At 37.6% G+C, this 13,649-nt stretch overlaps 1 protein-coding gene and 1 long non-coding RNA gene across 2 annotated transcripts; one reads left to right on the top strand and one right to left on the bottom strand.

The window, feature by feature from the left end:
* The first annotated feature begins 229 nt into the window (after positions 1-229).
* Positions 230-3,389, top strand: LOC137043764 (uncharacterized). Its single transcript, XM_067420180.1, has 6 exons — positions 230-711; positions 913-1,009; positions 1,161-1,262; positions 1,743-1,918; positions 2,027-2,128; positions 2,482-3,389. Exons 1-6 carry the CDS (start codon positions 230-232, stop codon positions 3,245-3,247), a joined length of 1,725 nt encoding a protein of 574 aa, XP_067276281.1. The 3' UTR covers positions 3,248-3,389.
* Positions 3,390-9,375: 5,986 nt separating this feature from the next.
* On the bottom strand, positions 9,376-11,166 carry LOC137043389 (uncharacterized). Its single transcript, XR_010898464.1, has 3 exons — positions 11,155-11,166; positions 9,737-9,764; positions 9,376-9,486 (listed from the first exon to the last, which is right to left on the bottom strand). It is a non-coding gene; the product is annotated as an uncharacterized lncRNA (long non-coding RNA).
* Positions 11,167-13,649: the final 2,483 nt, after the last annotated feature.

Raw genomic sequence — 13,649 nt, 5'->3', positions numbered from 1 at the left:
ATCGACCAAAGCAAGTGGGAAAAGCAAAGGAGAACCAACAAAGACACGCGCTAATTCTTGCAAAGCTTACGTGTCATTTAAAATCATCAAAGATTGTAATTTTTCTGGTGCTGTGGTCAACACAATGCTGCAACACAATGGACATAACGTTTGCATGAAAGTAGAGGGAGTAAAAAATCGCATTGACCCAGAGTTATTAGCCTTTATTGAAATGTGGCTTTATCAAGGAATGTCAAATTCAGAAACTCTTTTAAAATGCGTGGACTGGGCAGAGCGTCATGGACATAAGGACAAATATAATCGGCGATATTATGTTACACCTGAAGATATTCGCTTAATCAAGAAGACCAATAATGCTCTGAGTTTGCCTGATGCGAAAGACTGCATCAGTGTGGACAAGCTGATCACCTCAGAGCTGCAAGAAAACATTTGTTACTACCAGCCTTTGAGTGAAAATCAACCACTAGTAATTGTAGTGCAGACACCCTGGCAAAAGGATCTACTAAGCGAACATCCCCATACCATGGTATTCATGGACGCTACTTACAAAGCCATAACATCATATGGTTATGCATTTTATGCGCTTCTTTTGACCAACAGTATTGGAAGAGCAGTCCCATTTGCTTACTTTATTATTAGTGAAGAATCAGGGGACATACTTGCTCTCTGCTTAGAAAAGCTTGCAAAACACAATCCTGGATTTCTTCCCAGGTAAGAAGTAAAAAACAGTAGAGTTAGTAGTAAAAATTTGGCAGCAAAATGTGCTGATGTATTGAGGTATTTTGTACAAACATTACTATTGGATGGAACACAATTTAAAGACCATAAATTTTAATCTACCTTTTTACAGAAGCTGTTCATTTTACAAACTGCTGACACATCTTCATCCATTTTCAATTCCTTATAATGTAGGTCGATAATGATTGACCGTGACCTTAAGGAACTCAATGCCATAAGAAGAGTTTTTCCAACAACCAAGGTCCTTCTTTGCTGGTTTCATGTACTCCAGGTAGGTTTGTTATAAATCTTTTGTACTGGAAAGAATCTCTGGCCTTTAATTGGCTGTACTGAGTTAAAATAAAGTCACAGACCTATTAATTTTACAAATACAGTTTTTTTTCAAAGGTCATTATATGACTAGCCTTTTAATGTTTGTGTAGGCCGTTCATAGGTGGATGGTTAAAAGAGATGGAGGGAACTTGCCTGTGAATCAGCGGAATCTTGTGATTCAAGCAATGGTGGCGATGAAATCCTGTTTAACGGTAATAATTTTATATAATAAATCGTTCTTTATAAATCATTTCATTACATGGAAATAAATCTTGAGTTTTATACTATAGATTTCAATGGGATTGGTCAAGTTTATATTATGTGTAACTTTGTGTGAAAATTTCTTTTAAAAACATTCCCACAAAAAAAAAAAAAAAACTTTTTATTCACCTTCATGTCAATCCATATTCATGTTTTTTTTTTGTTTTTTTTTGCAATACAATATTTCATTTCCGCCCAATAGAATATGAAAGTCTGTGGGGCATTAAGTTTTATTACATGAAAAATGATATATACCTTAACACCTTCAAAATGTATATTCTGTTCTATTGAAGAAATAAAGTCAAGTAGGTTTGACATAAAGTCACAATTTTATCACAAAATGACCATTTTAAATGTTGAGTGAACTGCCCCTTTAAATGTGTAAGCATACGGTGGCATAACTTTACAATGTTGTGTCTTTTTCTTTACAGGAAGAAGAGTTCAACAGCATGTCAGCCAGAAAGTGTGAGGAGCTTGATGCATGTCTAGGTAGTTCTCATGTATCAACCTACCTCAAAATGCAGTGGATTCGTTTTGGTGATTTATGGTCCAATTTTGGCAGATCATTTTATCACCATAACAGCGAAACCAACAACAAGGCAGAGAGGTAAGCCACTAAAATTATAACACCATGCCCTCAAATGACATTTTAAATACCACGATAATCGGGAAAAATATTCATTAAAGATATTTTAAGTTAAAATTTTGTTCACAGATTTTTTCTTACAATGAAGTACCAGTTCCTTAAGGGAAGAATAAATAGCCGGATTGATCAGCTTCTTCGCTTGCTGTGTGGTGATGTCCAAAAATATTACAGGTACATTATGGTGCTAAATTGTTATGGCCAATTACAGAAATCATGTGACGTTCATAATGTGATCATATTGCATAGACAATACCTCTGGCCACTACCTGTTGGCCATTATCAACGTGTTTGAATAAAGGAAGCTCTTGAATAAGCATTCACTATTCGCTATGACATTATCTTTCCTTAGCACATATCACTCATGAAAACAATCATTAAAAAGTTCTGTCAGCTCCCACGGCATTGCTTAATGTTGCAAAACTCAATCCCGTAAAGCACATTATTAAATGACCCCCCCCCCCCCCCCCCCTTAATTTTTGTAGGAGTTTACCATTGTTCTACCTTGTTCTTATTTTATTGTTCAGTTACCTGGATGACCTCACAGAAACTGGACGAATCAAAGGAGCAATCACTGAAGAGACCACCAATGCTGCCCATTCTATGATTGCAAAAGGCCTGGGTGAAAAAGTGGAGATTAAAAATGGAGTGTTTTTGGTTCCACCCGACACAAGCACACAATATCACAGTGTGGACTTGGTCATGTACAAATGTGATTGCAAAAGATTCCAATGTGGATGTTTGTGCAAACACTTACTTTTCTCACAGAACATTGCAGAGAAACAAGGACTCATAGTTCAAGATCTTAGGGCAGAAGTAGCAAAAAACATTGTTGACAGTGAATCCTACCTGAGGGACAATGAAAACCTTACTGTCTATCATTTTGATGGGAGTGTAGAAATTGTAAGTTGTAAAGGGACCAAATTTTGCACATGTGTTGCAAATAGCCATGGGGAGGTATGTGTATGTATACTGGTTCATAACATTCTGTATCCAACATCTTGTCCGAACGTATCTGATGATTCACACTGCTTTAGATCCAGCGAGAGAAAGCAGGTTACAATACAAGCCATGCTTACAGATCTCCATGAGTGGAGCAAATCTGACACATTTTGTGAGGATAATGAAGTGTACAGTTTAGTTGAAAGAGCGCACAAGTTAGTTTTTTCACAGTTTAGTAAACTGTCAAGAAAAAGAAAAGTGACTGCACTTCATAATTATCGTCAAAGGGTCAAAAAAGCAAAAGTACTCGCTGTCACCTACACAGTCAAAAAGAAGAAGAAACGTGGTTGATCTTGTAGAGAGATAATAAATGGTGGCTTCATGGCTTTTCATACAACTGCTTTTGCCTATCCAAAACATGTTTTTTTTTTCTTGCTACTACTTTTGTCAATGTGTGTTGGACAGATGTTTTGTATAATAACAAAGTGAAGAAACAAATATTAACTGCAAGTTTAAAAGAAGAATTTTTTTTTTTTTAATGTTTTATTTTTTGTACATAAAGAAACAAGCATTTTAAACTGCAAGTGACAAAATAAAGTGTTGGAATCCTTATTCAACTGTGGTTTTCAATGCTTTCATCTTTTCCTTAAGACATGCATCAATAATCGAAAAGGTTCCCTTAATGACAGCTGGACCAAGGCCATGTGTGGCCAGGTCAAATGTTTTCCAGTTCTTTTCTAATGCATGCTTTAGATCTTTCATGGTCTTCCTGCAAAAGAAAATAGAGAAAGCTATTTAGTTTAAATCTTAAATCTTCAGAAAACAAATTAAGGTATTGCTGCTCAAATCTGGTGGCTCAGTGAGTTCTCCAATGACAGCAAGGTAATTGTTTAACCTTTTTATTATGAAGAGCCCAAAATAATGACTTTATTCCACAATATCTAGTGGTGGGTGATTTTATCTGAAACATCTGATTTTGGTGCGCTGAACCACTGATTCGTAAAGCTCTGAAGCTTATGAAGCAGTGTTTTGAGATTGCCTATCATAAGATTTTATAAGGTTAAACCCCTGTAGTCACCCCTATAGTTTTTCAAATGTTTTAGTCACTTTCTGGGCATTGAAAAAGGGAGTGCTATTGCTGTCAATGGAGGTCTCACTGAGCCATTGGATTTTGACAATTACAATTTTTGGGTAAACCATCCCTGTAACGCCAAGTGTAGCAGTAAATTGTTATTAGATTACCTGCAGTCTTCTGTTTTGGCCATGGCTGCATGGACATTCCCCTCTTCTAATAAGGCTTCACCCACTTTTTTCTGGGGGATGAATTTTGTTGCCAAGTGCATTATGTCACCAGCCAGATCACTGCATTCATCTAAAATACAATTAAACATCATTATGTCTGTAATTATTGTAATTATGTCCAACTTACAAGGAGTACAAAAAAAGCAAAGTATGCGGATGCACTCGCTGTCCACCTTATTAACACCACCCGTATATTCATGCAGTTATCTAATTAACCAATCATATGGCAGCAGCATAATGTAAACAAAACAACAACAAAATGCAAATATAGATCAAGAGCTCTGGTTATTGGTGTCATATTTCAGAACCTGCTGATCTACTGGGATGTTTCTCATACAAAAGTGAGTTTGCATAGAATGGTACAAAAACGATTAATTAATCAATAATTATCTTATCTTTACACATAGTAAAAGTTATATTATAAAACATTACTATTATAAAGAAACGTATGATTTAATTATCCAAAACCACAAAACAAGGATATTGATCTTAGAAATCTTAGTGATTACTACTAATACATTTTTACCTTCACAAAGTTTTGAGCACTGAGATGTTAACTTGGTACGCTTTGAGGGGTTCACCTCCAACTCCACCAACTTCTCTGTGATTTTCTTTTTTTGTCCCTTTGCTTTGCGTAAATAAGCCACAACTGTGTTTGCTGAGTAACTCTCTGGAGGAGAGCACCTCCTCTGTAGCTCCTCTGGTGTGACCAGGTATCTGAAATATCAATGCATTACAATATAATGATTCTTTAAAAGGCAGAATTGCTTTATCTTTAAAAAAAAAAAAAAATAATAATAATATATATATATATATATATATATATATATATATATATATATATATATATATATATATATATATATATATATACATATATATATCTCAGATGCATCCGAATACAAACGAAACTGAATCCTTTGAATTTAGGATTTGAATTTATTGTTATGCAAAGAAAAGAATGAAAATAATTGATATACAGTATAATTTGCTATAATTAATAACCCATTTAAAGCAATAGTCTTTTTCTCATTTTTTATTTACTAATTATTTTTTACCTTTTTGTTTGGTGCGCGTCTGACACTTTTAAAACACTTTCCACCAGGAATCCCCCTGGGAGAGCGAATACAATTTTTAAAAAGAAGAGCAACAGTATTAGTATGACAACACCGCATAGCATGCTTCCCATGTACGTTAAAAGTAATTGCTATGTCTATTGCCAAATAAATGCATTGGGTTTTTTTACTCGTCTACAGCATCATAAAATGTGTTTATCCTGGTTTCCTTTATACCAACTTTAAAGTGTTTATATCAGCGTTAAACTGGTTCTTTACTACACAAAACAACACAAATCACATTGTTCACTGCCGTGTTTACAATGGCTAAAACCTTCCAGAGGATAAAGCAGTTACAGAGCAGCTGCACATGGCATAATACCTCAATACCTACCAAAATACAAATTTATGAAGGAAAAAGTGTCCACAAACATTTAAGCAAGTTTGTATTTGTCCAAGATCCTACTTAAACTGTTACCTGTCTGAACTTGGTTGAGTCCTGAGCTGCTTTCTTCCGGAAATCCTTCATTTTGGTTACTTTCTCCTAAGCTGTCTTGTCCCTCAATTCTGGCACTGGTTCTGTTTCTCTCTTCTGCACTGTCTTGTCCCTCAGGTTCTTGGTTTTTCTCTTCTGCACTGTCTTGTCCCTCAGGTTCTTGGTTTCTCTCTTCTGCACTGTCTTGTCCCTCAGGTTCTTGGTTTCTCTCTTCTGCACTGTATTGTCCCTCAGGTTCTTGGTTTCTCTCTTCTGCACTGTATTGTCCCTCAGGTTCTTGGTTTCTCTCTTCTGCACTGTATTGTCCCTCAGGTTCTTCGTTTCTTTCTACTGAGCTGTCTTGTCCCTCAGGTTCTTCGTTTCTTTCTACTGAGCTGTCTTGTCCCTCGGGTTCTTCGTTTCTTTCTACTGAGCTGTCTTGTCCCTCAGGTTCTTCGTTTCTTTCTACTGAGCTGTCTTGTCCCTCAGGTTCTTCGTTTCTTTCTACTGAGCTGTCTTGTCCCTCGGGTTCTTCGTTTCTTTCTACTGAGCTGTCTTGTCCCTCAGGTTCTTCGTTTCTTTCTACTGAGCTGTCTTGTCCCTCAGGTTCTTCGTTTCTTTCTACTGAGCTGTCTTGTCCCTCGGGTTCTTCGTTTCTTTCTACTGAGCTGTCTTGTCCCTCAGGTTCTTCGTTTCTTTCTACTGAGCTGTCTTGTCCCTCGGGTTCTTCGTTTCTTTCTACTGAGCTGTCTTGTTCTTCGTTTCTTTCTACTGAGCTGTCTTGTCCCTTAGTTGCTTTGTTTTTTTCTGCTGAGCTGTCTTCTAACATAATTAATACATTTAGACATAATATTATAACAGTTATAACAATAAAATAACAGTGAACAGACTATATATTAGTGAATTTTAGTAATATTTTATCAGCCTGTAAAATGCCATATAGGGTTGGTTTGCCTTAAAATGTATGTCACTAGTTCCACACCCATAACACCTTAGTTCATCTTTGGAACACAAATTAAGATATTTGTAATTAAATCTGTTGGCTCAGTGAGACCTCTATTAGCGCCAGGGTATTTCACACTGCATGACTATTACCATAAGAAGAATCACCGACAAATCTAAAAGTATGCTTCAACACCAAACACATGCTAGATGTGACAAGGAAACAATGCAACATCAAACGTGTGTCAGACCGGAGTTCTCAGGCAAGACTGGAATTGTTATTAAAAATGATAAACTCCAGAAAGTTTGTGATGCATTTGATGCATCAACTATTGAGCATGCAGAATATTTCATGGGAGTTCGTGACTTGTCAGCGATTCTCTGATCGATAATTGACACTGCATAATTGTCACTCGTTTGACTATGATTTCGACATTTGTCGGCGATTACACAAAACCTGTCGATGATAGAAAAAAAGGGCTACAATCGGCATTGTAAACTCTGCATTACGGGTGTGGAACAACATGAGTGTAAATTAATAACTGCATTTTTTCATTTTTGGGTTAACTAACCCTAAACTATGTAATATTAGAAGGATTGTTTTATAATGAAGTCACAAGGGTCATTCAATCCAAAATGTGCTACCTTTGCAAAAAAGACACTTTGCATCCTCCTGTTTCCCAGGTAGACACTTTTTATGAATCTTTACCAGACAGGTTGAACATTTTTCCTAGAAATATCGATTCCATGAAAAAAGGTTAGATCAAGGTTATCCAATTCTGTGGAACATTTATTTTTTTTACTCCCCAATTAATTAAACAATTTGATCTCTTCAGTCTTATTTTCAAATATTTTAGATGTCATTTGCATCACTTGCCTTGTTCTTCCTGGGTACCTTGTGGTGACAGATACCACAAATACCTGACTTATCTAAAACACATGAACATATTTGCTTCATTGTTAATCTTTCAACAGGAAACAACCAATAGGAACTCTGAATTCATTCATGGGCATGGCACTTACCAAGTGAAGTGAAAAGAAATGTCGCTAGACGCTCCCTCTCTTCCTGAACAGTAGAGCACACGATGTACCCCACTGAGCCTCCTAGAATGGCCTCAGCAAACTAAAGGTGTTCCAGAAAGAATAATACGTTCAATGCCATAATCAATTGTAATTTTGTGGTAGAATGAAAAGGCCATTCTATCTAAAACCAATAAACCATTTAGTCATATGGAATATATACAATATCATTACAAATGACAACAGTTTCATGATCTAAAAAACTGACAATGATTTGTTGCAATAGTAATAATACGAACAATAATAAATTAAACGCATTTTACCACAGCTGTGAAAACACCGCATGAAATTATATCCTGCTGCAAGCTATGCTTCCTCACTACCCTTTTCCATGGCCCCTGGAGGCCTTTTGATGCAGCAAATGTGCTGAAATGTAGATACAGATTAAAATATGTTAAGTAGATGTGCAAAATAAAGTTTCTATAGAAAAACATCATGTATATTAGTTTTTTGAGTGGATTAAATGCCCTTACCTCCAATTTTCTGCTAATTTATTATATTTGACATCCGTTTCCCCAAGTGAATTGAGGTACGTTATAGAGCAATCCGATATGTTGCAGTGCTAGAAAATACAAGTATGTTACACTAGGAGCCAATATGCCCGACATGTTTATAATACACATAATTAATTGGTGAGTAACTTACAAAAAACGTCCAATGATTTCCGTCCTCCAAAAAGGGTCCAACAACCTCGGTTATATTTTCAAATATGTTCTTCTTAAAAGGAGATGCAAATGTAAAGTAAATTGTATGCTATATCTTTATGTCAACATGAGCAAATTAACTATTGTGTTAGACTAGCAATGAATTTGTGTCTATATTAGTTACAGTGTACCCATAAAACTGTTAAGAACTGGCTTTTCAAGTTGTCAGGGCACTTCTTACCTTTGTAAAATAACTGCTCCTTGCCCGGGCGTCACCCTCCAGAATGTGACCCAGGGTCTGGTTATTAATGGCCAAAACATTTGGCCGCTTATAGATGAATTTTAAAAAGTTATTGACAATAATTTTCCAAATAATTATTCAAGTACTACAGATGTTTTAAACAAGTACAAAGTTTAAGTACAATAATTAACAAGATCAACAAAGTGCATGGAAAAAAGATAAATTCTTATCTGAACAGTAACAGCAACACTTGTGAATGGAGAGACCATTGTTGCTGGTACTGTTCCAATAATTATTGTATGTATTGAAATTACTCCTAGATAGGGGTGGGTCATAGCAAAAATATCTATCGTAAAATGTGAAGACATTTTCATGATGCAATATGTGATAGATTTATGTTAGCACACATATCTGTAGGATGATGATACTGAAGGTAGACTGGCATCTTCCCCATATATAGAATATGTGTTCAAATTAGTTAAGTTAACATCTTACCCTGCTGAACAGATGGAACACGGCATCCATGATCTAAGGATCCATCAAACAAATAACAAAGAGTGAGGAAAAAGCACTACATTACAAGTGATATTTCAAAAGCATAGTTCTCTAAAAATAACAGTAAAATTAATCTATTGAGTACTGCAGCCCTGAGAGCAGAATCGTTCAGCTCTAGGGTGAACTTAAACATTTCTTACACACAAGTTGAATTATAAAATAAAAGAGAAATGTTACCTCATCAGATACTTGGTTGTTTTCAATGAGAGACTCAAAACTCTCCATGTACAGTGGATAAGGTCCAATCTTTCCGATGCATCTTCCATGCAGTCCTCCAGACTTCATAATTTGTAAAACTGCATAAATGATTATTTTCCACTTTATTACATTTTTTTAACTACATTGTTTTAGTATTCTATATTTTTGTGTTAAAATAATGTGCAAACATCACAGAACAACATTTTCTACAGAAAATACAGGCCTATAAAAACTTTACTTGTAGACTTCACCGTTTCCCCATCATTGTTAATTAAGATACATTGTATGCAGATAGCCTCTAACTTAAAAAATGCACTATACACATAACAAAAGAAAATGCACACTTACCATTCATTTTTCTCAGAAAGAAATGCTCCTTTAAAGTAGAGGGATAAGCTGATATTAAAACATTGAATGACATTAGCATTACCTATAGAGAACATTGGCACCAATCGTAAAGCATCACATATTAAGATAAAATTAAACCTGCAAGCAGAGCCGAAAGGACCTTTGCACTCGGTGGTTTTATGGAACTGAATTACATTAACGCAAACACACACACACACACACACACACACACACACACACACACACACACACACGGTCAGATTTGTCTTTTTTTTGTTGTTGTTGTTTTTACAATTTTAACTTTTTTATGTGAAAAATAAGTATTAGAGAGCAGCATATAGTGCACTAAAAATAACACCATGAACCTATTGAGTACCACAGCCCTAAGAGCAGCATATAGTACACTAAAAATAACACCATGAACCTATTGAGTACCACAGCCCTAAGAGCAGCATACGTTATAGTACACTAAAAATAACACCATGAACCTATTGAGTACCACAGCCCTAAGAGCAGCATACGTTATAGTACACTAAAAATAACACCATGAACCTATTGAGTACCACAGCCCTAAGAGCAGCATATAGTACACTAAAAATAACACCATGAACCTATTGAGTACCACAGCCCTGAGAGCAGCATACGTTATAGTACACTAAAAATAACACCATGAACCTATTGAGTACCGCAGCCCTGAGAGCAGCATATAGTACACTAAAAATAACACTATGAACCTATTGAGTACCGCAGCCCTGAGAGCAGCATATAGTACACTAAAAATAACACCATGAACCTATTGAGTACCGCAGCCCTGAGAGCAGCATATAGTACACTAAAAATAACACTGAACCTATTGAGTACCACAGCCCTGGGAGCAGCATATAGTACACTAAAAATAACACCATGAACCTATTGAGTACCACAGCCCTGAGAGCAGCATATGGTACACTAAAAATAACACCATGAACCTATTGAGTACCGCAGCCCTGAGAGCAGCATATAGTACACTAAAAATAACACCATGAACCTATTGAGTACCACAGCCCTAAGAGCAGCATATAGTGCACTAAATGCGTCACAGCGCGACGCGAAAAAAGATCGCGTCTGGTCTAACGTTACATAGATAGAGCGTCTGGCGCGAGTGATTTAAGTCAATGGAAAGGCGCGTTGACGCGCGTCTGGAGGTCCTACGGCGCGTTTCGCACGGCGCGATGGACGCGATTCTCCCTCATTTGCGTTTGTGCATTGTCTGAAGGCCGAAAAATCTGAACTTTGTCGTCAATTCGCGCGACGCGTTAACCAACCAGGAGCCTGCTTGCTGGTATAGATGCGATATTTAAGTTAATTAAGTTATTTCTGTTTATATACAAAAATATATTATATAAAAAAATATATATATATATCGTAAATTCACTTACCTGACAAGCGCAATCTTCCATCAACGGTCTATCAACGATATCTGTAGAATTCCCTCCAATTTTTGGAAAAAAAAAAAAACACTTGATCCTGCCTCTGCTTCAATTTCATTGGTTGAATCTTTAAACCAATCATGTTCCTTTCAGCCCTCAGAACATGTTTGAGTAAGTAAAACTCCCATCTGCGCTTTTTACACTGTTAAAGACTTGGATTCCCATCCTAAACATAGACAAAGTTTCAAAAACTAATGTTGGCGTTTGATGGAGTATTTCTGTGTCAAAAATTCTCCTTCCGGTTTCTCACAAGTTTCGGAGAGTTTTTTTCGAGTATGGGTCGACTTGACGTTAAAGGCGGGCGTACACGGTGCTATTTTTGCTGTCGTACGAACTCGCAGAGGATTTTTTTTTGTGGAGAAATCGCATGGACATCGTGGATGCTCGTATGGTCACGGCTCGCACCGTGTGAGAGGAAATACGAGACGAGCCGAGCACGTTAAGAGCACCTCCCGAACTTACGATAAATTTTAAACATGTTTAAAAAGTTTGGGGAGTCGGCCCGATTTTTACCAGCATATGACTGTCCCCTATTGCCAAATCATGCACAAGCACGTCACATAGGCTCAATCTATGAGTATTATTAGCTCAGTGGCTGCAAACATACTGCATTCACACACACACACACACACACACACACACACACTTTCTCTCTCCCTCTGGTTGTTTCGGTTAAAAGGAATGGCTACTACTGTTCTCTGCTTTTCAACAAATCATTTGCACACATTTTTTCTTTATTTTTTGTATCTGAAGCTATAGCAACAACATTGAAAGCTCCGGTGTCTGTGTACACGAAAACTAGTGTGATCGCGGCCGGCTTGTGGTGTCATACCGTGTACCAGCTGATTTGATGCGATGATCAAATTAAATGACTCGTAGTGTCTGCAATAACTCACTACCTTCCGAGTGTCCGAATTCGCAAAGTGTACGCCCGCCTTAATAGAGCGGAAGGTCCTTGTATGGGCCGTACGGGCTCTTCTCCCGGTAGGGTGCGCGCGCGTGACTAGAGCGAGAGAGGAAACGCACGCCCATAAACACTCTCAGGTGCAGATCCACTCGTCCGTGAACACTTCTGTCGTTATAGTCCGCGCCGCGCTCCACTTTATTCCTCTGGGTGACGTCGAGCGACTTCAACGCTTCAGCACAGCATTCTGGGAAGGCAGCGCTGCATTTGAACCGATTTGAACGCAGAAATGACGGGAAGCTTCAAAACATCGCTTCAGTCGCGTCTAAAAGTGGATTTCCACGCCACTGCTGTCAGGACTTCACCAAATCATACCAAAGAAGTGTGTTTCTGACGGAGCGGTCCCAGCGATAAAGGTTCGGTCCTGCTTTGGAAGCAGCCGGTGAGTAAAACTGCTTCAAATGTCTGTGCTGTCGGCTATCGTCGCGTGAGTAAACATCAGTAAACGACATGATCGTGTATAACGTTAGTTAATTTATCAATGGAGCATGCGATCTATGGTGTGTGTTTAAATACATTAGTTTAGCTGACCACTATAGGTGTCAGTTTGATTATTGTAAAACCACCCAAACATAAACCTAGCGTTCTCACAAAGCGTGCTTCGTCATTCAAATGCGCTAACGGACTCCATTGTTGTTCTCTGTATAACGTTACACTAGTCTGACGTGCAAAACCGTTCTGCTTTCTACTGCTAAGGTTTAGTCTCATACAATAGTCCATAAACCGAATCATGTCCTCATAAACTGCGAGTAAACACACAAATGTTGACAGGCCACTAAATACAGTCCATACCACAGAGACGGACGTCCTGCTGCTGCTGCTTCTCCTGTTCAATTTATTTCATCCTCCGGATCTGATTCTGGATCTATTAGTTGAATCTGATTGATAGCGATGGTTTATTTAGGGTAACGTTTTCATCTCCACGCTTGAGGACGTCACTGCTTTGTGTGCGCTCGTCATTCTTTAGCTCCGCCCACACGATACGCCTCGTCATTCTTTAGCTCCGCCCACACGATACGCCTCGTCATTCTTTAGCTCCGCCCACACGATACGCCTCCAGCCGCTCTGTTTTTTCCGGAAAGACTCGGTACAGCCCATATTTCTTTTATAAATATAATAAAACTAAAGACTTTTCGGAGATATGAAGGATGCAATACTACTCTATAGGTACTCAAGATTGACATGAGATTGACTGAAACTGAGTGTTTCACCCCCCCTTTAAAACCAATCAGATCATAAAATTCATACTTTCAGGATTGTAATACTCAATATGTTTTGGATTGTCTAAAAAGAACTAGCTCTTAAAGGCTTGTTCACACCAAGGTAGATAACTATAAAGATTACTATATAAGCATCAATACTAGTGCATGATTATTATAAGCATGAGCGTCGGAAGCATACCTGTCAAGTATCTCGTTTTGGCCGGGAAAGTCCCGTAGTTTACCCTTCTTTCCCGCCGGCCTCCCGTATTAGTATTTTC

The sequence above is a fragment of the Pseudorasbora parva genome, chromosome 16 (genome assembly GCF_024679245.1).
Source record: "Pseudorasbora parva isolate DD20220531a chromosome 16, ASM2467924v1, whole genome shotgun sequence".
Lineage (NCBI taxonomy): Eukaryota > Metazoa > Chordata > Actinopteri > Cypriniformes > Gobionidae > Pseudorasbora > Pseudorasbora parva.
Note: the sequence above shows the minus strand (reverse complement) of the source record. Positions and strands in the feature narration are given on the sequence as shown.

Coding starts and splice junctions, on each gene's coding strand:
- LOC137043764 (XM_067420180.1), top strand. CDS start 230: ATGTCAAATTCAGAAACTCTTTTAAAATGCGTGGACTGGGCAGAGCGT. Junction 1,010..1,160: donor GCTGGTTTCATGTACTCCAG/GTAGGTTTGTTA, acceptor ATGTTTGTGTAG/GCCGTTCATAGGTGGATGGT. Junction 1,919..2,026: donor ACCAACAACAAGGCAGAGAG/GTAAGCCACTAA, acceptor TTTTGTTCACAG/ATTTTTTCTTACAATGAAGT.